The sequence below is a fragment of the Epinephelus moara genome, chromosome 18 (assembly GCF_006386435.1).
Source record: "Epinephelus moara isolate mb chromosome 18, YSFRI_EMoa_1.0, whole genome shotgun sequence".
Taxonomy (NCBI): Eukaryota; Metazoa; Chordata; class Actinopteri; order Perciformes; family Serranidae; genus Epinephelus; species Epinephelus moara.
In genome coordinates, this window is record NC_065523.1 from 33,541,026 (window position 1) to 33,567,276 (window position 26,251).

The 26,251-nt window shown below is 39.1% G+C and overlaps 3 protein-coding genes across 4 annotated transcripts in view; all 3 read left to right on the forward strand.

The window, feature by feature from the left end:
• The first annotated feature begins 350 nt into the window (after nucleotides 1-350).
• Nucleotides 351-8,044, forward strand: pdap1b (pdgfa associated protein 1b). The gene is made up of 6 exons (XM_050069757.1): nucleotides 351-493; nucleotides 1,241-1,332; nucleotides 3,690-3,794; nucleotides 3,996-4,117; nucleotides 5,593-5,744; nucleotides 7,549-8,044. Exons 1-6 carry the CDS (start codon nucleotides 481-483, stop codon nucleotides 7,611-7,613), a joined length of 549 nt encoding a protein of 182 aa, XP_049925714.1. The 5' UTR covers nucleotides 351-480; the 3' UTR covers nucleotides 7,614-8,044.
• A 1,976-nt stretch (nucleotides 8,045-10,020) lies between these two features.
• On the forward strand, nucleotides 10,021-19,386 carry shmt1 (serine hydroxymethyltransferase 1 (soluble)). Of its 2 annotated transcripts, none has more exons than XM_050069755.1 (12): nucleotides 10,021-10,177; nucleotides 13,333-13,462; nucleotides 13,615-13,760; nucleotides 13,896-14,011; nucleotides 14,122-14,282; nucleotides 15,413-15,494; nucleotides 15,616-15,828; nucleotides 15,960-16,073; nucleotides 16,167-16,289; nucleotides 16,536-16,652; nucleotides 16,789-16,899; nucleotides 18,775-19,386. In XM_050069755.1, the coding sequence occupies exons 2-12, from the start codon at nucleotides 13,370-13,372 to the stop codon at nucleotides 18,945-18,947; spliced, it is 1,449 nt and encodes a 482-aa protein (XP_049925712.1). In that variant the 5' UTR covers nucleotides 10,021-10,177; nucleotides 13,333-13,369; the 3' UTR covers nucleotides 18,948-19,386. The 2 variants fall into 2 exon arrangements, with proteins under 2 accessions (XP_049925712.1, XP_049925711.1); XM_050069754.1 differs by lacking the exon at nucleotides 10,021-10,177 and adding an exon at nucleotides 10,324-10,424.
• Nucleotides 19,387-21,022: 1,636 nt separating this feature from the next.
• cpsf4 (cleavage and polyadenylation specific factor 4) overlaps nucleotides 21,023-26,251 on the forward strand; it is an 8,503-nt gene continuing 3,274 nt past the window's right edge. The window contains exons 1-7 of the mRNA XM_050069756.1: nucleotides 21,023-21,468; nucleotides 21,617-21,667; nucleotides 23,007-23,159; nucleotides 23,262-23,357; nucleotides 23,524-23,617; nucleotides 25,076-25,148; nucleotides 25,265-25,426. Coding sequence (XP_049925713.1) covers nucleotides 21,366-21,468; nucleotides 21,617-21,667; nucleotides 23,007-23,159; nucleotides 23,262-23,357; nucleotides 23,524-23,617; nucleotides 25,076-25,148; nucleotides 25,265-25,426 — 732 coding nt within the window. The 5' untranslated portion in view covers nucleotides 21,023-21,365. The remainder of the gene's footprint in view (nucleotides 21,469-21,616; nucleotides 21,668-23,006; nucleotides 23,160-23,261; nucleotides 23,358-23,523; nucleotides 23,618-25,075; nucleotides 25,149-25,264; nucleotides 25,427-26,251) is intronic.

Consider the following 26,251-nt stretch of genomic DNA (forward strand, 5'->3'; position numbering starts at 1 on the left):
CCGTTTTTCGGCGTTTATTAACTTCATAAATGTTATATCTCACTAACACGCCATTAGTGTTTATATTAACATTTATTTAGGTCTGTAAAAAGACGTTTGCTGACTTTAAATCAACGCAGATATCTTTCTATCGTTCCTGGCGTATTGCATCACTTTAGCACACCAGCAAAATGCCTGAATATAAATAACTGAATTTAGTGTTATATTTCATAACTCACGTCATTTTATTTCGTAACTGCATATTGAATAGAAATGTGTAACTTATTAAGTGTATAGCAGACATTTTGGTAATGAAATACTTAAAATTGACCCCGTATTTATAATTTTCTAAATGGCATATCTTTGGACTACTCAAAGTATTTTGATACTCATCCCCACTGTGAGTTTAGCCAGCTGTCAGTTCGCGCTGCTGTTTTTTTTGACACTCTCTGTCAGTATTGAGTTGTCACGGAGTTTTTATTACAGGATTAAGTTGTCAACATGCCCAAAGGAGGTAAGACTGATCTTCAAACACGCTACACGGTGTTACTACCAGTTTTGTTAATGTGTTCACCTGCTGTTAGCCACCTAACACCAGGAGGCAGCGATCCAGGCGACATGCTTCTTTAACTTACATACCTGTGCTTTGGGGTGGTGTTGTAAACAATAAACAAACACTGAGGGTGTTTAGAGACTGGTCTGCTTCAGTTGACACATGTCTGGTGGCTGTGGTTTGCCACAGGTGTACTGTGTATGCAAATCTATGTGTGATGTCATGTTTCATCAGGTAGGAAGGGTGGCACCCTGCCTGTCATTAGATGCAGATATTACAGAAAGACATAACATATATTCATATTCAGAAACAGTTTTACACCTTTTTTGGTGTTGTTCTCACACCAAGAAATCTGGCAAGAGCTCTGCAGATCATCATATCTTTAAATACTTCACATCATTATGGGAAAGTGTGGTGTTTGGTTTCTTCTTACCTCATGACAAGAAACCATATATTGTTTTATGATAAATTTGATAGCAATGATGGAAATGTATGTAAACTCATAAATGTAAATGTAGCAATAAAAAGTTTATTTTGTTGTCTTCCTGAAGGATGTTTAGCAAAATGTGAAACTACTTTCTATTTCAACTAACAAAAAAAGCTATCAACACACTTAATATCTGTATTTTTTTTTTCATTGTTCTGTTTGTACACTATCCCCAGTATACTGAATCTGTATTTTGTCCTTTTGTTTGAATTTTTGAAAAGGTAGGAAAAGTGGCCACAAGGGTCGCATGCGGACGTACACCAGCCCTGAGGAGATAGATGCCCAGATGAAGGCAGAGAAGGAGAGGAAAAAGGTTGGTGCCGTCTACATCCAAAGACTGTTGAGTCGTGTCACACACCGAGCAAATGACATCACATTTCTTGTGCCGCTTTCAGACGCCTTTTGTGAGTAGTTAAACCTTTGAACCTGATTCAAATGTGATTTCTTCCAGACACATGGTAAACAAGGCAATGAGCAACTTGGTAAGAAATGTCCCCGAAATTGAAAAATGAAGAAAATATAGAGGAAAACTATATATGTATTATTATTATTATTACATTTTGAAATTATGTTACAGAATGATTGTAATTCTTAAGCACTCTTTACAGGTCATTTCCTCATTTGTTTGTTTTAAACTTTCTTCCTCTCTTTTTTTATTATTATTTTTGTTTTGTTTTTTACTCATTTTCTTGCTTTTAATTTTCTCTTTTTACTATTTTCTTGCTATTTTTGGGGGGTTGCTTCCTTTTCCGTTGCTTCTTGCCCTCTTCTCATGTTTTTAAAAGAAATCAAGCCAATTTGCTCAGGTTTCAAAGGGTTAAAGGGAGGGTTCAGATTGTTTTGAAGTGGGGTTTTATGTGGTACTTTTCGATATTGTGATCTGTTTTTGTCTTCTGGTATTTATGTGTATATTACTGTCCACACACTGTTTGATTACTTGCTGCTGTAACACAAGAATTTCCCAGTTTGGGATCAATAAAGTTCCATCTTTCTGTCTGTCTATAAACAGTATATTACATACAGTAGATGTCAGTCAGCACAGACCAGAAGTTTAGCAATCTACTGCTGTGGATGGGGGCCAGCAACAAAACCTATTTTAGCCACCTAAAAAAGTCCCATCTGAAATATCAATATTAGCATAAGTGTATGCTTTATTTAGAATGTTTTGGCTGCTTTACCTTAATGTCAGACAGTGATTTCCATCATGAAAATGAAGCTGTCATACCACTATCTTCAAAGCCAGACTCCATTGAGAAAAATAGTTATTCATCATCACTGAACCCGGGAGCTGCTCGTCTACCGCTGCCTCAAAGGTGTGACTTTGGAGTTTTAAGGGGTTAGTTCTGATTCACCAGTCACACAATCACACATACTAACTAACCGATAAAGGCAATGATGGACCAGCAGCTCCCGTGGTCTCTGAGCTAAAATTAGTTCCTGTCAATGGAGACTGGTGGCTTTGACGAGAGCGTTGCTTCCCCATCGGAATGGGCCGTATCATGGAAAAGAAAAGCGATGAATATACTCCCAACATATCATACACTTAAACTGATGTTGATTATTTTAGGTGCTCTCCCTGAACTGGCTCTTTCAGGGAGAGCCCTTTCTCTCCCTCAGTGACTCACCCACACTCATCTCTTCCTGTTTAGACTACTGTAACTCTCTGTACACTGTTATCAGTCAGTCCTCTCTGTCCCGCCTCCAACTGGTTCACAATGCCGCTGCCAGACTCCTCACAGGCACCCATAGCCTCTTTTCCATTGGCTACCTCTAACGCTCCAGATTCAAGCTCAGGGGTGATCATGCCTTTGCTGTGTCTGCCCCCAAACTGTGGAACAGCTTCCCCCTCCCCATCAGATCCGCCCCCTCCACTCACTCATTTATGTCCCGCCTGAAAACCTACGTTTATTCATTAGCATTTGAGTCCCCCTGATGAGTGCCTGTGTGTGTTGTGTCTTTAAATGTGTGAGCCGTGACAGTTATGTTGCCTCTCATGTATGTGTTTTTAGCATTTTATTCCTTTGATACAGCACTTTGGTCAATGTGAGTTGTTTTTAAATGTGCTTTATAAATAAATTTGAGTTGAGTTGAGTTAAGCTGTCCACAGCAGTACCGCTTAGCTTCCGTGTTGGGCTCCTGCCTGCTTAGACTGTCATATTCTTTGTGTAACACACTGACTATGGATCAGTACCTCAATACAACCCCACTTCAAAAAATCCGAACTGTCCCTTTAAGTATTGGTCAAGCTCTAAAAATGCTGGATCCTACACTTTCCAAAATGCAGTTTAACAACATTCTGGCCACTGGAAACAGTAAACTATGTAACTGAATAAACTGGTCGTGGTACTTAACATTGCTGGAGTGTTTTTCTACACCGCGTTCCAAATTATTATGCAAATTATATTTTACTCTGATTTTCCTAAATAGTCGATGCAAATGACAGTCAGCATAATTTTCAAGTCATCAGCTGTTAANCAAAAAATTTAATCTTTATGACACTTAAATACAATTTGCATAATAATTTGGAACGCGGTGTAAAAGACTCTCATTAGCACTCCACCAGCCAGAATGTAGAGGAGGTCATAGGTGAAAGCAGCTGCTGTTTGACCGGATGCACTGGTTCGATAACATTCTCCTGTGTGCTTTATCTTCCTCATTTATGTGTTATAGCAAGAGCAGGAAGCAGAAGAGGCGGGGGGTGCAGCTCAGATTGACGCGGCAGAGGAGAAGCTTCCGGCATCAGGATCAGAAGACAGCGACGATGAAAACTCAGATGTACAGCCACACTGTTTCTGTCATTTCCTTGCTCTGTTATCAAACACGCATTAATACAGTATAATCATTTGTTATCAGTGTGCACCTGTGAAGCACATTGTAACATCTGCGTGGCTGTGCCTTAGGCTCATGGTCATGTAGTCACTTCATACATTTAAGCCATTACTTCATTCTGTCTGAGCTGTTGTGATGTGTTTGCAGAGGAGGAGAGCGGGCGTGGAGGGCTTGATAGAAATCGAGAATCCTAACAGAGTGGCTCAGAAGTCCAAGAAGGTGACGCAGATTGAGCTGGATGAGCCCAAGCAGTTATCAAGGAGAGAGAGGTGTGTGTGTGTGGTGTCGCATCACATTGGTGCTAAACGGGAACTTCATTTATTACACAAAGTATTAATTTAAACATCTTAAAGGTCCAGTGTGAAGAATTTAGGGCATAAATGGAATATAATAAGTTGGGTTTTTTTTAATGTATAATCACCTGAAAATAAGAATTCCCTGTTGTGGTTACCTTCGAATGAGCAGTTCATATCTACATAGGGAGCAGGTCCTCGTCTACGGAGATTGCCGTGTTGCACTGCCATGTTTCTACAGTAGCTCAGAATGGACAAACCAAACACTGACTGTAGATAGGGCCATAGGTGGGTTTTTTTTTTATGTTTTTTGTGTCGGCCACTGTAGTTGGCAGCCCCTCCGCCATGAGTTTTTTTTTTTTATTAACAAGGTATTTTTATTGGTAATTCAATAAAGATGCACAGAGTATAAACAAACAAACACAGAGCCAGCAAGGACAAAAACACGACCCCACCCACCTATCTACCCAGGAACAAACAGAGAAAGCCAGACAAGTCTAAGGAAATCTAATAGACAAGAAAGAGAGAAATAAACAAATAAATGAATAAGAATAAAAAAAATATCTATGTATATAAAAAACTTGTGTGACACAAGTAGGGGAGTATAACATATTTCATCACAATTTTTCAGCTTCCATATTTGCCACAAACGTTAAAAATGGCTGCCAAGTGTCAAAGAAGCATGCAGTTGATCCTTTAATACAACAGCAGATTTTTTTCAATTGTAAATGAGACATAACATCCTTGATCCAATGTCCGTATGTTGGAGGTGAAGAATTCCTCCATTTACACAGGATGAGCCTTCTGTCCAGAAGTGAGCAGCAAGAGACGATGTCTGCTTGGGCTCTACTTAAGTTAACATCTAGAGGAGTTACTCCGAATATTGCCACGGACATAGATGGAAAAACAGTTTTTTTTTTAACGTGAAACTGCTTTATTCAGTGTTTCTACTGGTTTAAATCACCTGGTCTGTTTGTTTTGGAGAGGAGGAGACCTCTGCGGATAATTAGGCTCCCAGTAAAAACCTCCTCAACAATGAGCACTGGAGGAATTCTAACCAGGAGAAGTTTCAGCTGGTTGCAATCTGCAGTCCTCACCTTACACACTGGACCTATAACATAGAAGTTGCATGCCTTGACATTTGGAGTAGTATGGAGCAGTATAACACACTGATACCCAGCTCTACTGTCTTATTTATTATGTGCTAGAAATGTCAACATGTTATGTGGTTAAAAAAAGCATATTAGTAGCGTATTCTGAAAATGGTGTGGTGGTGATACACGCAAGAATGACGGCACAGTGGAAAAGCTTTTTATGTAGCAATTAGGACATTAACAACAAAAGGCTGATTGGTTGTTTTATGTCTATTCATTCCCCATGTTTAACAATGACTTTGCTTATGTCACTCTCCCCACCTTGACACACACACACACACACACACTCCGGCACAGAGAGGAGATTGAGAAGCAGAAAGCGAAGGAGCGCTACATGAAGATGCACTTGGCAGGGAAGACGGACCAGGCCAAAGCCGACCTCGCTCGCCTCGCCATTATCAAGAAACAGAGAGAAGAGGCGGCAAGAAAGAAAGAAGAAGAGAAAAAAGGTGAGCAAAACATTTATCGAGATAATTACCAATATTATAGTCTTGACTGTGTAATACAGAGTCTAAATATAAAGTGTCCTAATCCAGGAAAACACAACACAGTTTATTACCTGATGAGGCCATGGAAGCTCGTTTCTACTGAAGAAACTGCACTATTGTTCACAAAGTAGAGCAGGTCAGGTCAACATGGACTGTTCACACGTTATCTTGTGGTGTGTGAGAGTTCGACATTCTCTTGTCTCCAAAATGAGGCTGAGAGCAGCACAAGGAGTCAGCTCTACCCGCTGAGCTTCTAAACGCCCCTGTTTATATCATTTTGACTCCTTCTGCTGCTCTGCTGTACAAAGGCACTGTCCTTGTCGCATCGGTTGCGGGTTCGATTCCAGCCCATGGCAACTTTGCTGCGTGTCTTCCCCTCTCTCTCCCTTTCACACTTGACACCGTCCTGTCATTAAAGGCAAAAAGGCCCAAAAATAATATTGAAAAAATGATGTAAACATACTTCATGTATGATTTATCATTTTAGATGACTAGAATCTGCTCTACACACACGATCTCATTCTGCTACAAAAGATAGTCCTTTAAATATGTGATGATTCAGCCTGTTAGGATTCTAAATGTGTTTCTGGCCTTTACCTTATTAGTAGAGCATTTTGAGCCTGTCATTTAAGTGAGCAAAATCTGTGAGAAGCCTGCGTCTGTCTACCTTTGTCTGAAATTCAAAGCTCTACTGATTCAAACATGACTAAAGATTTTGAGTGGTAAATTTATCTCCGTCATCATAGGGATGGCATATGTTTGTAGGCCATTGCAAAAGTTGCCTGGTTCCCTTATCGAAAAGGTAATGGGATTTTGGATTATTACAGAAAAACAGCTCTGTTGCAAACAAACATTTATGATACAAACACATTTAGTTCAGCAAGATTATCTTCACAAACGAGCACCACTTTTATGATTTCTGAGGCTTAAATCCCATCGCCAGAAGTAAAAAGCTAACGCTAGGCTCTAAATGAACCACACCATGGACGCATGACTTACCGTTGCCCTCTCAGCACGGCTGTAACGCTGTGGTCACCTTGACGATGCTCTGTAGTCTCATTAGCCACTTGTTAGCAGCCCCTTTTTTAAGTCACGTAAAAGCTTCAAAATTCACAAGTATGTACTGACGTATTTTACGGCGGAGAACAAAATGTGAAAACCACCTAAGCGTGTTAACCACAGACCTTATTTCAGGCATCTAACCAAGAACCCATTTAAAAAACCTGTTGCCTTTGAGACAAGGGAACCAGGAGTGTTAAAATGCGAACTCATTACCAGGTTTTAGGACTCATTCCTGCACCGCTCTATGGCAAAGGAATCTATAACCTATTTTTAACAGGTTTTCAAATGTTTAAAAAGCTGCATATATGCAGTAATTTTGCTGGGGAAAAAAGGTACATAAAAATGCGAACAATAAAGCATAAATCTAACCTCTGTCTTGTTTAAGTAAGCAAAGCAGCAAAACAAGGTTACAGTATGTTAGAATGAAATAAGGGTCTGGTCTTTCTTTCTTATCATACTTATAACACTGGGATTAACCAACTCTAGACCACAGTACAAGAAAAGTGGTGTTATTTTATTTCCATGCCTTCTGTATGGGCCATTAATTGAAGAGGATGCTGACTTTTTTTGTCCGGGACATGCAGCCTCAGTCTTTTAGTAAGATACACTCATATAGCAGCCACAGTCTCCACACTGCCACTGATTAAGTGACATGTCCATGGAGTGTTAAGCTGATTGTGTCTCTTTTATTTTCTGCTTACAGCAAAAGACGCAGCGGCAGCAGCAGCAGCGGCGGCGCGAGGAGTAAACTCCCTCTCACTGAAATGATGCAGAGTATTTATCAGAGGCATTTTTACATGTTCACGGACTGGCGCAATATATATATTTGACTATTTTTAAAGGAAGAGCTATGGTGTCGACATTACTGTAAACATATGACCATTTGGAAAATGGTTGCGACGACACCAGTGGAGAGGGGGTGTGTATATTTTGGCATGGAATAATGGCCTCGCTGATCCCGCCAGGAAGTAAAGCTACAATTGAGAAAACATCGGTCTTCACGTACACTTGGAATGAACCCCTGCTAACCTATGATCTCGTACAAGATATTAATACTGGTATACTTGTCATTGTACAACTATGACTTTGCTAACTGAGCTTTGCCACTATGTTTTCTTGGGGGATCCTAACTTGTATATAACTGACTCATGGAAATATTTCAGATTAATATGATGAAACCAGTAAAATGTGTACATTTCTTTCTTTGCTTTATTTTTTTACCTGTGAGAAAACTGTCAGGACCGGTTTAGAGCAGCTGTCACCAGACTCAGGTGCAAGAGTCCACGATGTGAACGTCAGATGAGCCAATAGAACAGATGTTTACTTTGGAATAGTAGTAGTGCAGAGGAGGCATTGCAGCAGCGCCTAGGGATATAAGATGTATACAGAATCTAAATGAACACTTAAGTCAGTTAGACTGACACAAAAATAGATAAGATAAGAATGAGTGGGTTAGTCTGGCCCTGACACCAGCAGCAAGTACAGTTAAGAAAAGAGCTGGACCATTGGAGTTAAAGATGTTAGCATGAAGATCATGGATGCATCTCACGGCCGCAGGTACAGGGGCCCAACTAGCCTTCATCTGCAAAATGTCGCTCAAATTAACACAAATTTACCAGGAAGAGACTTAAGAAGACCACAAAATACAAAGGAAATACAAAAAAGACACAAGGTAACTATAAAAAAGGGGCAAAACAACCACAAAGAGTCACAAAACCACAACAAGATGCATAAACACCACCACAAAGTGAGTGTGTCTTGAGGTGGTGGGGCCTTTTATAATCATATAATATCTGCCCATGATAAAGATATGGGTACACAATATTGGATTTTTTGCCAACATCTGACATGCCGGTATGTAACAACTCATTTGGCCGATAACTGATACTCATATCAATATATACACTTTTTTCCCCAGCAAATTTTAGTGATCAAGTCTCTTCTGTAGTGGAATTAACATCATGCATGCATGGATACTCTTATTGTGACGGCCCACCAGCAGATGGAGACATGATATATAATTCTTTTCCATGTATTTGATATTTATTCATTGTACAAATTAAGGTAAAGCATGTTAGCCGACTCTGATGGTTCATTTTAAAGCTGATATTGGTGGATACTGATGATGCACCGATATTATTGTGCATCCCTACTGTAGAATAACATTCAGTATGGTGCTTTGCATCTTTTTGCTGTGCAGGAATGCCTTCTTTTGGCCTAGCCTAGTGCAGGGGTAGACAACCTGCGGCTCTGGAGCCACATTTTGCACTTCTTTAGTGGCTCCCTGTGGCTTTGACAGAGAAACCATATGGAAATAAATACAGATTTATTTATTTTTTTACATTTTAATTTACATTTATCATTGTTGTTGACATAAAGAAATTATGCACCTATGCACTTAAAATAAAAAAAAGACATTTCATCAACCAATGTGTGCTTCAAGCATCTGCAACCTGGCATCTTTTCCTCCAAATTTTGCCAAACCTCAAGAGCGCTGGCAGGTCTTAAATATCCCTAGCTAAGCTGGCTATGTTTCCAAATCCAAAAAAAGTTAAAGTCTCGGAGGAGATGAGAGAATTAAGTAGTGTGTGGACAGCTTCATTTGCTCTCACCGTCAACTCTGCAGAGTTAAAGTTCGAAATAATCCTAAACAGCCCACTGCAGAGTTGTCACCTTGTAATGAAACATAATAATAATTATAATAATTATTGGATTTATGTAGCCCTTTTCAGGATACCCAAAGATGCAAAAACATTTTAATGAATGCTTTTTTAGACCTATTAGTGATGTTGAGTGGCTAATTTTGACTTAATAGTCTGTGTTTTATTCATTATAGGGTTCAAATATGTTCTGTGGCTCCAGACAGATTTTTTTTAATGATTATTTTTGGTCAAAAATGGCTCTTTTGATAGTGAAGGTTGCTGACCTGTGGCCTTGTGCTTTATTGTTAGAAAAGTGTTAAAAAAAAAAGTAATCAAATGTAATAAAATAATAATAATAATAATAATAAATAAAATAATAATAAAAAAATATTAAAAAACGACTAATCTGACCAATTACATCTTAAAAGTAGCCTTCCTAACACTGGTATTTATTTAATGTAATTTCAATATTCTGCCACTAATGTGAGCTGTAATGTCCACACTTGACCTGAAGGTGGCGGAGATGTTCCGAACATGCTGGATTAAAATCAAAGGACGAAGAAGAAGAAGCTGTGCGCTGATTGGCTGAAAGTTTCGCGGACTTTATCCTCTGGGGTTCTGTTGTTTGAGCTGCGGTCAGATCTCAGTCCAGTGTTATCAGTGACCGCGGCGCGAGCCTCACTTCAACCGGTGAGTTAACTAGCTAAGTCAATGTTTTATAGACACGATGGAAAGTAGGAAAACACAATGGAAACTAGTTCATGTTTGTTTTAGCAGGTAGAAATACGTCTTAAAGAAGAATTAACGTTAGGTTTTGTATTTAAACGTCGTATTTGGCACCATATGCAGATATGTTTGCTTTGTTTCCCGCGGGCTATACGTCACTACTGATAAGAGATAACAAACTTTATGCTAGTTTCCTGTCAGAAATAACAAGGTAAAAGTAGTTGTTTATTCAAACTGTTTGCTTGTGGGTATTTTTAGCACTAGAGGTAAAGTTCACACAGCTCACCTTACTCTATAAATGTTTAGAAAATGCTGTGTGACAGTGGACCAGAGCACATAATAAAGATAGGGTGAGTTAAGGTGATTGGGACAGTTTTTGAATGTCCTCCTTCTGTAAGCTTAATGGCGTAAATTAAAAAAAATTAGCTGAAGATTTCTGGTAATTTTCTGGCCAATTAATTTCTATAATAATGAAGATGTTACCTGTCCATTTGAGGAGGAAAGGAGGTTATATCACAGACCCAGTTAGTGTGACATAACCTTTTGTTTGAACTGACCCCAAACCTTTTTTGGTAACATTTGAGTGATTGGGACAAGACCTTTGAGACAACATATCTAATCAGTGATTCAGGCTAGTGTGTGCATCTCTATTGCACAATTAATTTTGATATTTGGATATATTTCCACATGCACATTTTATGTTTGCTTTATTGCTGAAATTCTCTCTCATCAAATTTCATTGAATTCATTTAACTGAGGTAAAAAATAAAAAAACCCAGCAACTTAAAATCCAAAATTCAATGAATGCATTTCATTCAGGTAAAAAAAATGCAATTTGATTACATGGTTTCAAAGGTATGGCTTACTTTTATGTGTTTATTTATTTATTTTCTTTACTCCTAAGGCAAGAGAATAAAACCTGTTTTGTTATACTGTCCCACTCGACCTTATGTCCCAATCACCTTTAATTCACCCTAACAAAAATCATGCGCTCCCACCGTCTGATGAGCAGCATTTGACTCATGCATAACTGACCTGCAGTGACTTTTACCTCTGCAGACAGGACTGGGAGGCTCAAATAAAGTTTTGGCAAGTGTGAACACAACTGTAAACTTCAAGGAATAATAGACGTGTTATCTGAGTTACCTGATGCAACCTTTGTTTAGACTGTCTCTGCAGGTCAGTTTCTTATCAGTCTGTGAAGAGGTTCAAAGTTTAACGGGTGAGGCCATGTCAGCTGATGGTTGCAACACTGCTGCATGTGTCCTCCTTTGTTTGAGGCTTAGGGCTGTTACAATGGAGCTGTGACAGTCTGTTAGTCAACAGCACTCACTGTATTCTACATTCATGTAAAAAATATTTTCTTATGCAAGAGGTGAAATATAGTGGTTTCATGCACTGGTCAATTTTGAGATTTTGTGCTTTGTCCAAAATATACATTTAGGTGTTTATTTTATTTCAGATTGCTGTTCTGGCGGCAGAGGACATACCTACACAGCAATCTAACTGGGCTAGCAAGCCATATAAAGGTCCAGGGGCTGAGATCAATGCAAAATAGTCTGTATTTACGATATCCATGCACAAAAAAAGGTGCTTAAAGTGCATAAAATTGAGTAAAATCATCATCAGTGCTGACCCAAGTAGGCACAGTAGCCCTAAGAGATTGCTGTTCTGGAAATCCATGCAAAGAGCATATAGCTAATTAGATACCCATTCATTTGCATATTTAAATATTCATTTTCAGAGAGCTCATAATACAAAAAAGTATTGTCTCAGTGTAAGTAATCAACTGGAGGAGCTTCATGGTGATATCTATTAAATACAATTTCTACCCCAGTGTCTTAATTTCTGTCTAAAAATGTGTGAAATTTTACAAAACATATTCTTAAAGGCAAATTTGCTCAAAATTAATATTTTTTACTCCCACTCCGATCTATAAATCTCCACTTAGGTAACACTTACATACACCAAACTTTCCATTTTTATTCCTGTCTATATTCTTAGGCTTTTTACAGAGGAGTTGGTTTATAAATCATTCATAGTCTGATTTATATAACTTTATATTCCTATAAAAACATGGTGAAAGTTGTTTTTTTATGGCAGTATTTATTGTATTATGGAGTGATAAAAAGAAAGATCTAAAATTCCCTCTGTAGAAGCCTTTGACTCTAACATGTCAACAAAATGAAACAAGAATTTTGAGCCTGTGATCCAGTGTTCATATTTTTGTTCTGGAAAAGTGTGCACATCAGTGCATGTTTAATTAGATAATGCCTCATTTGCATATTCAAACATAAAAAAATGTTGTCTCTCTGTAAGTAATCAACTGGGCAAGTTTCACTGTGGTTTCTCTTGGTTAAAGAATTACCCTATTCACCAGGGGTGTCTTCCCTTAAAGCAACTTTGTGCCAAAAAGATGTCTCACTTTGACATTGTTTTATGTCTTTATGCAGTTATGAGTGTCATTTAAAGTTAGTTTCTAAGGGCAACACAGTTTGATGATGCAGAATATCGCGACTGATATAATAAAGTGTACTCAGTATCTGCCCTTCTTCTGAATAGAATCAAGGAGTAACTACTTAATATTATACTTGATTATTATTATTCCCCTGTAAGAAAACTGTTGCAGCAAGTATAGAGCAGGCTTTACCAGCCTCAGGTGCAAGAGGCCATGATGTAAACATGAGACGAGTCAATAGAGCTGACGTTTGTCTTAGAATAGTAGAAACAGACTGTTGCATTGCAGTGAAGTCTTTACAGCTGCGCTTGGGGGAATGAAATGTATACAAAATCTAAGTGAATACTTAAATCAGTTAGGTTAATACGTAAAAGAGTGTTGACCCGCTCATGAGTTAATCTGGCCCCGCCTCCAGCAGCAGATATGATGACGTAAAACAAAAGAATTTAGGACAAACTTAACTTTGGTATGTTCAGAAAATTAAATTACGTTACTGCAATACAGCATTTAAACTAGGAAAATACAACACTTGACAAGAATATCCAAAATCAAAGACAATAGCTAGTCTCACATCACAATATTGATATAGGCTATTGCCCCGCCCTATCTCTAAGACTTTTTTTTATCTTGTCTCTAATTAAGAAATTATCTTCCCCTATAGACTTCCACCACTCTGCACGACCAGAGAAACAGCGACCATGTCTTTGACAAACGGCCACACTGTGAGCAAAGAAACATGGGACTCCCACAACAAGATGATGCTGGAGCCTCTGTCCATCAGCGACTCTGAGGTTTGTGTTCAGTGGATTTAAAGAATAGAAGGTCTGAGCCTGGAGTGGTGACGCAGTAGTGACAGCACTCAAAAATCATTATCGTTTAGTGCTTTAGAGCTTGTGTGACAGCTTGTTATTGTCCCCGGAATAACACAGTATTTGTGTTTCAGGTGTTCTCCGTCATCAAAAAAGAGAAGCACAGGCAGACGTATGGTCTGGAGCTGATAGCGTCCGAGAACTTCGCCAGCAGAGCCGTTCTAGAGGCTTTGGGTTCCTGTATGAACAACAAATACTCTGAGGGATATCCTGGTCAGAGGTACAAGAGTTATTCAGCTTATTTTTAAAATTCCAATGTTTGATTACATCATATAAGTGGTGCATTCTGCGTTATTCTAGCTATTTGATAACAGATAAGTGCAGCAGTAATGCTCAGTATGATCGTTGTGTCCAGGTACTATGGTGGCACGGAGCATGTCGACGAGCTGGAGCGACTCTGTCAGAAGAGGGCGCTGGAGGCCTACTGTCTGGACTCAGAGAAATGGGGTGTCAACGTGCAGCCATACTCAGGTATCAGATAGAGATTAAACATATGAAACCCCTTTGCTGTTTGGTGTAGAGCCTGATTGATGTGATCAGTGTTTAAACTTTGTCATACATTTGTTTGTGCTCCCCGTAAGGTTCACCTGCTAACTTTGCCATCTACACGGCTGTGGTGGAGCCCCACGGCAGGATCATGGGGCTGGACCTTCCTGATGGAGGTCACCTTACACACGGCTTCATGACTGAGAAGAAAAAAATCTCCGCAACATCCATCTTCTTCGAGTCCATGCCGTATAAGGTACGAAACAGTCACCCAGGAAATCGAATCGAAGTTAAAAATAGTAACTCTACACAAGTAGTTCCCAACTGGTGGGTGGCGGGACCATTCTGAATGGACCGCAAGTGGAAAAAACACACTTTATTTTGAAGTACAGTGAATTTCTGACACAGTATAGTGAGTTATTTACGTACTGTCACTTAACAGAGACAGCAAACTAGCTCAACAACATGGCCAAACCTAAGTATGATGTTGAGTATATTAAACTGTTTGGTCCTTAAACTAATGACTAAGGAGAAATCTGGACCTGTGGCTGGACCAGCTGGGAACCACTATGTAATTGTTGGATAAATAAGAATTGAGGTGCAAGGCTCTTAATGTGGAGGTGGCAGTTGTAACGGCGTTTACTGACAATATCATGAATTACTTCTCATGATTGTGTTAAGAGTATTAAGAGTATAATTTAAACAAGCAGTTTCTTCTTTCTTGCTGAAAAAACTGTCTTTCTGAAACACACTTAAAGTTTGGAGTAGCTGGTACTTCTCGATTATGGAATCCTGCACCAGGTTGAATAAGATTAGTCCTGATTAGTGTAGGTATGTGCACATGGCTCTGGCCTGCAGCTCCTCGTGAGAGCTGGAAAAATTAAACAAGAGGTTCATAATTTGATCGAATGAAAACAGGAGAAAAATATGACATTTTAACCTTGTAGTTATCCAATCCTTGATTCTATAGGCACCTTTACATTATCCTTTCACCAAGATAATGCACTCAGTATCAATACTGCTTTCCAGGGAGTCTTGGGTACAAACAAACAAACAACAAGACAATTAAGAATGAAGAGTTAGTTGATTCCTATAGGCATTTACCAACAATAGTGTAATGATGTTATAGTACAGAGAATTGAAAAGATGTAGAGTGTAGACTTGTTTGAGGACATTGGGACTTAACTATCATTGACAGTGTTTAGTTTCTTACACTTGTCAGGTCTTATTGACCCCAAATAGCGAGGAGAAATTAAAAATGCATACCACATAAAAGTTCAGGTCTCAGGAGGATACTTTTAATTATTTCTGTGTTGTGTTTATGCCCTGTACATCAGGTTTAGCTTGTTTTAATGTGTTTGATATAATATGGTGTCCTGTTTTTAGGTGAATCCAGAAACTGGCTACATCGACTACGACAGACTGCAAGAAAACGCTCGGCTGTTCCACCCCAAACTCATCATCGCAGGTACTTCTGCTGTTACTTGTTTACTGTCACCGAGCAAACAAACCAATCAGATGAGGAGGAGTGTGCATCCAAAGGTCATGAAAACATTCACATTCACCTCTGTGTCTTTTTTCTTCTCCAGGAACAAGCTGCTACTCCCGCAACCTTGACTACGGCCGCCTGAAGCAGATCGCTAATGAGAATGGTGCATATCTGATGGGAGACATGGCTCACATCAGTGGACTGGTGGCTGCTGGAGTCGTGCCCTCGCCATTTGAGCACTGTGACATTGTTTCCACGACGACACACAAGACGCTGCGTGGCTGCCGCGCTGGACTCATCTTCTACAGGAAAGGTAGAAATGAAATATGATGTTTCTGCAAAGACAAACCACGTGTGTTTTTAGTTTGGTTATCAGTGTTTCTTTTCTTTCTGTTCATCCTTTCCATTTTTCTTTTTCTCTGCCTTTCTATTTCCTTCCTCCAGGCGTGCGAAGCGTGGACGCCAAGGGGAAGGAGACTCTATACAACTTGGAGTCTTTGATCAACCAGGCTGTGTTTCCTGGACTGCAGGGAGGACCACACAATCACGCCATCGCAGGTACACCTCATCAGTTTTCTCTCTTTAACATCTCGACTGTCATTCTAGTACGTCAGCATCGATCTCATCAAAGTTCATGTGTTTCACTGGCAGGTGTTGCTGTCGCACTCAAACAAGCCATGACACCAGAGTTCAAGGCCTACCAGCTGCAGGTCCTCGCTAACTGCAAAGCTATGTCCAGCGCTCTTATTGACCACGGCTACAAGATTGTTACTGGTGAGTGCAGGTCCACAAGTCCACTCTACAAACACAAATGGACCTGAAACATATCTTCAGTATCAGTTGTCATTGTACAGAAGCAAATTGCATTAACCACAAAGAAAAGTATGATGATAACTGTTAAAACTTGCCTTTACAATTCTGCATGTCTGTTTTCCATTAGTATAGTTGAAAAGACGGCTGATAGCAGCTAATAACTTTATCATCTCTGTAGTTTAACACACGTTCTCTTCTGCTGTGTAGGCGGATCTGACAACCATCTGATCCTGCTGGATCTGCGCAGCAAAGGAACTGATGGAGGGCGAGCTGAGAAGGTTCTGGAAGCCTGTGCCATTGCTTGTAATAAGAACACCTGTCCAGGTAGAGTGTGTGTGTTTTAGCACTGGTATGATAAACATGCAGTTGTGTTTGCCCTTAGCGTGAGTAATCTTGTGGCAAAGTAGTTTATCCTTTGTCTCTGTGAAGTCTTAATGTTTCCACACACGTGTTTGTGTAGGGGATAAGAGTGCTCTGCGCCCGAGTGGTCTGAGGTTTGGCTCTCCAGCTCTGACCTCCAGAGGCCTGGTGGAGGAAGACTTCAAGAAGGTGGCTGGGTTCATTAACAGAGGTAAGCTACTAAAAGCCCCATGGGGTCAATCCAGGTCAAATGAGAGGTTTTTATTAAAGTTTTAGATTTTGTTTAAACTTAATAAATAAATGACTAAATAAATTCTGAAAGATGTCACTGATTTTGAGAATTGCATAGTTTCTTGCCCCTGCGAGTTTTGTCATTTCAGCTACCAAAAAAACCCCAAGTTAGACAGGAAGGCATTTTAGCGGCCATTATCTTCAGAAACATAACTTTTAGAGCCATGAAATTTGATAGTGACTCAGACAAAACAGTGTACAGGAGATCCAAATTATAAGTATGTTTTCTTTAGTGTTTAATCATCTGAAAATAAGAATTGAAGCATTTCCCTTCCCTTAGAATGAGTGGTTTATATCTACTTACGAAGCGGGACCTCATCCACGGAGATCATCATGTTGCACCACCTTATTTCTACAGCATCCTCGAAAGTACAAACCAAACAGTGGCTCTAGACAGGGCTATTTGCCTAAACAAGTCAGCCACCATAGTTACCAGCCTCTCCGCGAGTAGAGTGTTTTTTAACATGAAGCTGCTTTATTCTGTGTTTGTACCAGTTTGTATCACCATTTTATCATCTCCATTTGTTTTGTAGAGGAAGAGACCAATGCAGATAATTTGACTTCTACTAAAAAACATCTGAAACAATGAACACTAAAATTATTTGAATCAGGAGATGTTTCAGCTGGTTGCAGTCTGCAGTCCTCACTGCTAGACCCTACTAAGTCCCCCTAAATATTTTACACTGTTCCTTTTAAAAGGAAAAAAAGTGCAGAATGGGTGGTTTTGGGACCCCAGACAGTCCCTCAAAGTGAGCCTGGTCTCACTGCGAAATCATTGAAATCCGGCACTTGGGTAGTGACTTGCGGCGTCAGAAACCAACAAAAAAGCTGTCCTTTAACATTGGCATGATACGCGGCTGGTTGCTGTTATAGTTTAATGGTGCCAGATGATGTCAGGGGGAAACGTGGCGGGACAAGGACGAAAGTCCGGCTGGGGCTGGTGGGAGTGATGTTCATTCCCCGTAAGATTCTAGAGCTTTTGTTGCCTAAACCCAACCATGTGTGTTTGTTGTTGAAGGGGGAAAAAAAGGTCAATTCCCGGTGTTGTAGCGACCTAGTGCATTTATTTTTTAAAGAGACTTTATGTAAACACTAAATTTCCTGTGAAAACAGAAGTGTATTTTAAAAGAAGAGAATGCATGTAACAGGCAGAACTTGACACAGTGTCCCAGAACGTCAACAACCAACTCACCCAGGGTACCTTGCACATCGTATGTGGACGTGGAAAGTCCATGACCAAATGATATGTGACGAGGTCGGAGTGAGAATGTGTTGTCAAAGGGTATAAACATGGACATTTCCATTTTCCTGCTAAATGTACAAGGTGTGATTGATGTTGTGCCAAATTTCAAAAGCTTAAACATCAGCAGAATCGGAGAGAGATGGCAAGCCAAGGTTGCAATTTGTTGCTATATTGAGATGTCAAAATACCGATGTGGACTCATTCTTCGGACCATGAAAAATTGTGTCAAAAGGGGTCTATGTGTGGGCATTTTGTGTGCAAAGTTACAAGTTTGTTCCATGTTCTCTTCACGTTTAAATCAAACAAATGTTTGGCTTAAAAAAAATAGATTTCACTCAAAGAAATTCTGTCATACATTCAGCGTTTTAATAATTTCACAGTTACATTTTGGTGTTTTGTTCTCAATTGCAAACATGAAATGGTGAATTTGCAGATTAGCTTTTTCTCTGTAGCTCAGGTAACTGAGCCTTATAGCTGCTGTAGTATTTAAAACCATTCACCAAAAAAAAACATGATGTCACATAATTGAACTTGCTTTCCTTCCTCCTGCAGGTATCGAGCTGACCTTGGAGATACAGAGAAGCCTGGATCCCAAGGCCACTCTGAAGGAGTTTGTTCAGGCGCTGTCTCAGGGAGAGAAGTTCCAGAAGCGGGTATCAGAAATCAGGTTGGAGGTGGAGGCCTTTGCCGGTCAGTTCCCCATGCCTGGCCTACCTGAGCTGTAGAGGGCAGCGGGTCAGACACTGAAGGATGCTGGACTGATGATTGTGACAAACATTATTGAGCCAAATATAATGGGGTGTTGTTTCAAGTGTGTATTTGTTGTAAGTGTACACCTGTTAAATCGGTGCTCAAATCAAGACGCTTCCTCACGACCTCACAACAGCTCAGTCTCAGCGTGGACAGAAGGATTTGCAGACGTCATTGTTCTCCAGTTATCTAATGTTGACACTGTACCTTTTAAGCTTTAATCTTGTCACAAATCACTGGTTCTTTTGTATTAAATTTATGATTCTGAAGTTTTCTCACAGGCAGTACTCCAAAACATGAAGGATGACTATTGGTTTCTTACATGGGCATTCTTTTATCGTATACTGTATACATAAATACAATTTGATAAATTATTGTTTGGTTCAATTAAAGAATCCATAATGAATGAAACAACTGCTTCTGTGTATGTTCTTTCAGTTACTGCAAAATGGTGTAGACTCCTTTTAAACCAAAACCTCTTCTATGAAAAAACTATAGAAATATTTTGAGCTCGCATGTAGAGGGTGACATAAATAAAAATAAGACATCAAAATTCAAAAACATTTGAATAATATGGAAAAGGGAGGTAAAGGTTGTTTGGAGAACTTACTACACTTCTTTAGTAACTTTATCTGCAGCATTTAGATTGTCTTGTAGGGAATCAAAGCTTATATAATTTAATTAAATTAAAGACATCAAAAGTCACAAAACATTTGAAGAATATGGAAAAAATCTAAATAATTTGGAGGACATGGGAATTTATTGATCTTTGGTTGATTTCATTTTTAGGGGCAAAGATTGGGAGCTTGAACTTTTTCCTTTTTTTAACTTTCTGCAGCATGAAGAAAGTATCATTTACATCATCATGTTGGAAATTAAAATTTATATGATTAATCAAATATTTAAAAAAAAGAAGTTTTTTTTATCTTTGGTCCATTTGGTTTGGGGAACTAATTACTTTTTCTTTTTTTTTTTTTAACTTTTTAGATCGTCAAGTAGGAAATAACGTATATGACAGACAGTTAATTAAATATTTAAAAAAAACATTAAAAAGGCATCAAATAAAAAAAGGAAGGATATGAAAAAAACAAATTTAAGTAATTCGGAGGAAATGGAAATTTATTTTAATCTTTAGTCCGTTTTTTCCGCAGGGGTAAAGACAGGTACTTAATACACTTTTTTAAATTTATTTTTCTGTCGTAAACTTTTTTTGCAGCATGAAGAAAGTAACATAGATCTTCATGTTGGAAACTAAAATGCGTATAACGGTTAATTAAATGTTTTTTTAAAACTTCCAAAAAGACATCAAATGTCAAAAAACATAAAATAAAAAAAATCTAAATAATTCGGGAAAAAAAAAGAAATTTATTTTGACCTTTAGTCCGTTTGGTTGTCAGGAGTGAAGGTTGTTTAGGGAACTTATTATTACACTTTATTTATTTATGTATTTATTTATTTATTTTTACTTTTTCTGGCAACATGTAGAGGGTGAGATCATCATGTGGGAAATTTAAACGTATATAACAGTTATTTACATATTTTATTAACAAACATTAATAAGACATCACATGTCAAAAACATGTTTGAAGAATATGGAAAAAAAAATCTTAATAAATCGGGGAAAAAATTAATTTATTTTTATCTTTAGTCAGTTTGGTTTAAGAGGGGTAAAGGTTGTTAGGGAAACTTATTACACTTTTTATTTATTTATTTTTAAACTTTTTCTGGAGGGTGACATTTAAATCGTCATGTAGGACATTTAAAAAAACATTAAAAAGACATCACTTGACAAAAACATATTTGAATAATATGAAAAATAAATAAGTAATTCGGAAAAAAGATTTTGATTTTTAGTCCATTTGATTCTCAGAGGCGTGACGTTTGTTTGGGGAACTTATTACCGTTTTTTTCTTTTGCAATTATATATTTGTCGGTAATATATTGTTGATACATTTTATTTGAGTTTAAAATGATTAATTTAAACCAGTAAAAACCAAACCACCATAATACTGTGCTGTGAGTTCAACGAACCGCTCGGTGATCGTTTAGTCTTGCCTTAACTCCGTCCAGTCAGAGGTCAGTGAGCGCGCGCCCTCCATCAATCCTCAGCTAAGAACAAGAAGCACTTCGTTACAAACAAAAGTTACAGACCGACTGATGTTCGGAGGTTTTCCTTAAAACAAGCCAGTGAAGCTACAAACAACAGCGGCCACTGTGGTTTCTCATCGGGAAGCTCAGTGATCGGTGTTAGCTTATCGTGGGGTCGCTAGCCTCGTTAGCCACATTAGCTGGCTGTTGGAGAAAGTTCCTGCTAGCTCCATCGCAAGCTAGCTAGCTAGCTAACCGAAACTCCCATTTCTCCTTTGACCGGAGCACAACAAACAACCGCAAACATGCAGGATATGCTCGCTAACGTGGATCACCTCAAGTTTGACCTGGAGCTCGCTGTGCAGCAGCAGCTAGGAGCACAGCCGCTGCCCTTCCCCGGCATGGACAGTAAGTGCTCGGATGCTAGCATGTAGTTAGCTAAACAATAGTGAGAGTAATCGATAGAAACTATGGTAGCTAACGGCAGGTTGACAGTGACATCTCTTAGCGTTGTGTTGCCATGTGTTTATTAAGATTGTAATGTGTGTCTCTGCAGAGTCCGGGTCTGCTGTGTGTGAGTTCTTCATGAGAGCAGCTTGTCTGAAAGGTAAAAACACACCGTGACAACAGTCCAGCACCTGTGTTTCACTTCCTTAAAGGTTGGGTGCTCACAAGAGATGGATTTTAATAAATGGTCAAAACTGAAGCAGCAGAGTTACCCTGACTTCTACAGTACATGTCAAGCTTTAAAATCACTACACTTCCCACAATGCACCCAATATCATCGTTACATTAGACCCCTATAGATAAATTAACCAGGCAAGGATAAGTTCTCATATTCAAATACAAGCTGAGATTCACTGCTCACAAATAAAATGAATAAAAGCCTACAAAGGCTGCAACGACTGTTTTTATTGTAAATTAAGCTGTTGATTAATTAATTGATTAGTTGTTTGGTCTATAAAATGTTTAGAAATGGTAAAAAATGATGATCAGAGTTTCCCAGAGACCAAGGTGACGTCCTCAAATGTCTTGTTTGGGTGCCTCCTGTGCAATAGCAAGGCAAATATATATATAATCTGTTGCGTATGTTATTAATATTATTCATCTACTGTATAAATTTTGCTGTGAAACTCGTCTTGCAGCGTTGCGTACACATAAGCAAATGGATCACTGTACATAGAGCTTAGTGCCTGTAGTACATGTAGTGTCTAATATATGTAGTATGCAGCACATATAGTTAATGTGTACATGTACTTAGTGCTCAGTGGCGGTAGCAGGCACCTGTCAACATCTCTTGGGAAATGTTCTAGTTTTGTCTTCAGCACAAACATATCCACTTCACTGTCATAGAAGAGTAAAGAAACCAGAAAACATTCACATTTAAAATGGTACAATTAGGGGCGTTGGTGGCTTAGTGGTTAGGACAGGCACCCCATGTACAAAGGCTTCGTCCTCGCTACAGCGGCCCTGAGTCAATTCCAGCCCATGGCCCTTTGCTGCGTATCACTCCCTCTCTCTCTCTCCCTCTTTCATGCTTAACTGTCCTATAGATTAAAGGCAAAAACGCCGAAAAATAATATTTAAAAAGGTGGAATCAGAGAATCTTAACTTATTTTTTTCCCTAAAAAATAACTCAAAGCAATTAAATGAAAAGATAATAAAACTGGTTGCTGAATAATGTAATGGTTGACAACTAATCGATTAATCGTTGCTGCTCTACAGGCAGGGTGGCATTTCTTCTTTTTACATTCTTCTCTCCAGCATGTAAAATTGAGCCACGGGGGAAAAACCTGCTGAATATGTTAATTTCATGTGTAAACCAAGGCATCAAAAAATCCACCAAAATCCTTATTTGTGAAAAAGGTCAGCAATCGGCAAGACACTGGCCGCCCTGAGGGCATGACTTGGGAAGGTGTTATATCTGTTTTCGTCTGCACTCCTAGGTGGGATGTGTCCGTTCCGTCACATCAGCGGAGAGAAGACGGTGGTGTGTAAGCACTGGCTCAGAGGACTGTGTAAGAAGGGAGACCAGTGCGAGTTCCTCCACGAATACGACATGACCAAGATGCCTGAATGCTACTTCTACTCCAAGTTTGGTTCGTTGACTTCATGTTTCATAAAGTTCAGTGACTGTATTTGCATTGTTATATAAAGAGTGTGTTTGTTTACGTTTATAATGTGTGTGTTGCCCCTCGCAGGTGAGTGTAGCAACAAGGAATGTCCATTCCTGCACATTGATCCAGAGTCCAAGATCAAAGACTGTCCCTGGTATGACCGAGGCTTCTGCAAACACGGTGCGTGCTGCTCACATAAACACTCCAGCTGCACTGATATTACCACCCCCTAAACATACAGTTATACACATCCCTCCCTGCTGGTTTAAATGTCTTCATCAGCAGCAAAGCAGCCTCTTTACTCTCTGTTGTGGATCTCTCTCCATCTTCCATCTTCCTGTCACAGGTCCTGACTGCAGACACAGACACACGAGAAGAGTGATCTGTATGAATTACCTTGTGGGCTTCTGTCCAGAGGGGAAATCCTGTAAATTTATGCAGTACGTTATCCTTTTTTACATCTTATAAAATATAATGTGTTATGGTTGCAAGTAAAAGAAAAGACATCTCTTATGAGTAGAGATGTCCTGATCAAGATTTTATGCCCCCGATCTGAGTCATGTAATAGTAAAACTTAGTGCTGCAGATATAGTCCTGATCAGATACCTCGATTCTCCTAGATAGTACAGCTGCACAGGGCACAAAAAGTTATTAAAATCAATCCACTTTATATTTAAAGATAAAAGAACAATGCCTGGCCAGCTCACTCAGTGTAAAAGTCCATAGTACAGGCATGCATCTGAGGAACTCTGACTGTAGTTAAAAATCCTTTATTAGTACATGGATAAAGAACAATAAAGGAATTTTAACTACAGTCAGAGTGCCTCAGATGAATTTCTGGATTGCCTGCCTATACTATATGTCGTTGTTTTTTTATCATAAAGTGAGTCTTTGTCCCGTCTTTGAAGAGCACTGGATATTTTTTACAGCTAACTACACAGAGCCTTAACTCAATGCAGCACTCCCTTTTTTCCTCAATCCAATGTATATGTAGGATAATTTAATAACTCTGCAATGCATCAAGGAAACAAACTCTGCATTCAAGCTGTTCTCTTTATGTTTCTTTAATTCTATCTTTTACAGCTGTCTCAAGGGAATTTCTTTTACCCTTTGAGAGAATATTCCCTTTGTAACTGTTGCTTTGATGCAGCCTTTTGTTACCTTAATGAACTGTATCTCATTGAGTCTTTGTTTTTTTTCCGCACCAATAAGATTAATAGACTAATCCACTCGAATTTGCGTTTTGCTCGCGGGGCTTTTGTTGTACTTGCAGTGATCAAGATTAACTTTATTGTCCCTACACCCACACTGCAGCCACAGAAATACATCATACAACCTAGTACATAGACAAATCAAAGCAGCAATAACATAAGAAACATAAATAAATAAATAACATTCATATGCTAAAAATATTCCTACAAAAATGCAAATCGTCATAATTCAATGCCAGTTCTGGCTTTATCTGCCACAGTGGTGTGTTGAGTGTAACAGACCACTGTCTGTCTCTTCTTCGCTCGTGGTGAAACACCATGCACCAGAGATGACAGTAAAACACGAGAGACTCACACTGAGCTGAAGCAAGTGCTCCGAACTTACATACATAACATCAGTATATATTTTTACTGTCGTTTATGGTGTGTGATGTTTCGTGGTGGGCAGGGTGTTGACTGGTGGAGACGTAGCTGATGATGGCTGCACTTGTTGCTTTGCTGTGAGATCAGATCGGGACATCCCTACTTATGACTTGTTTTAGCATTTGGTTTTGTAATTTGGGATAGTTCTTTCTGTCTTATTTTTTCAGGACTTATGTCATCCAGTAAAATATTTTTTGACCAAATGTGCTGAGTTAGTTTCACCTTTCAGTAACGTAGATTTAACAGTGAGATGTTCTTCTACAGCCCTCGCTTTGAGCTGCCTATGGGAGCCTCTGAACAGCCTCCTCTACCACAGCAAATCCAGAACCAGACGAAGGTAAGGAGGAAACACCTGAATACACACAGCACCTCTGCTCCATGTTATCTACCTGACCATTGGTGGCTGAACAGCAGAGCAAAAGCTGATTTGTCTCTTTGTTTTTCCTGCTGCAGCCTGTGCCTACCATCGGTCGCTCGTCGCTCTCCCTAATCCAACTGACCAACTCCAGTCCAGGCCTGCGGCCGCAGAACCACACAGCAATGGCTGCTCCTCAGCAAAATAACATGACCGGCAACAGAGGGCCTCGGCCACTGGACCAGGTCACCTGCTATAAGGTGAGTCATCTGATCATTTATCTGCTAATGACCCTTTTGTGAGTTCAAAATCAGTTTTAGACATAACATCTAATGCGTAACACCTTGAAGCAGTAGTTTAACATTTTAAGAAATATGTTACATGCAAAGATCAACACCACTCTCATGTCTGTACAGTAAATATGAAGCTACTGCCAGCAGACGTTTTATTTTTTTCTCATGTAAAGGTTCAGTGTGCAAGATTTAGAGGGATTTAGTGGCATCTCTTGGTGAGGTTTGCAGATTGCAAAAAGCTGAAATTCCTTCAGTGTTCATCATTCAGGAGGTTTTTAGAGTCAAATTATCTACAGAGGTCTCGTCCTCTCCAAAACAAACAGATCAGGTGATAAACACAGGTAAAAACAAAGAATAAAGCAGTTTCACAGTACAGATTAGTGTTTCTTCAACGGTGTTAAGCTTGTTGGAGACAGGCTGCTAACTCAGCACGGGCTAGTGTGTGGTCACTTTTTTACTCTTACCATTTAAGATCCAGACGTCCACGAAGTTTTCACCAGGAGCCAAATTAGAATTTTTAGACTTTTTGATGACATATTTACTGTGACTTTTTATTGACAAACTATACTTGAACTTTTTTTGACATGACTATACTAAGACTTTTTATGACTTTTTCTGACATCCGACTATGACTTTTTTTTTTTACATACTATACTACAACTTTCTTTGACCTTTTTTGACATACTATACTATGACTTTTTTTTTCCATACTATGCTACAGCTTTCTTTATGACCTTTTTCGACATACTATACTATGACTTTTTTTTTTACATACTATACTACAACTTTCTT

What these genes read in the sequence shown, in the direction of transcription:
- pdap1b (XM_050069757.1), top strand. An exon ending in CAGTTATCAAGGAGAGAGAG is followed by an intron (nt 4,118 to 5,592) that starts GTGTGTGTGTGT and finishes ACTCCGGCACAG; the next exon opens with AGAGGAGATTGAGAAGCAGA. An exon ending in GAAAGAAGAAGAGAAAAAAG is followed by an intron (nt 5,745 to 7,548) that starts GTGAGCAAAACA and finishes TTCTGCTTACAG; the next exon opens with CAAAAGACGCAGCGGCAGCA.
- shmt1 (XM_050069754.1), top strand. Translation starts at nt 10,339, where the DNA reads ATGTTTGCTTTGTTTCCCGCGGGCTATACGTCACTACTGATAAGAGAT. An exon ending in CAACGTGCAGCCATACTCAG is followed by an intron (nt 14,012 to 14,121) that starts GTATCAGATAGA and finishes GCTCCCCGTAAG; the next exon opens with GTTCACCTGCTAACTTTGCC. An exon ending in GGCTGGGTTCATTAACAGAG is followed by an intron (nt 16,900 to 18,774) that starts GTAAGCTACTAA and finishes TTCCTCCTGCAG; the next exon opens with GTATCGAGCTGACCTTGGAG.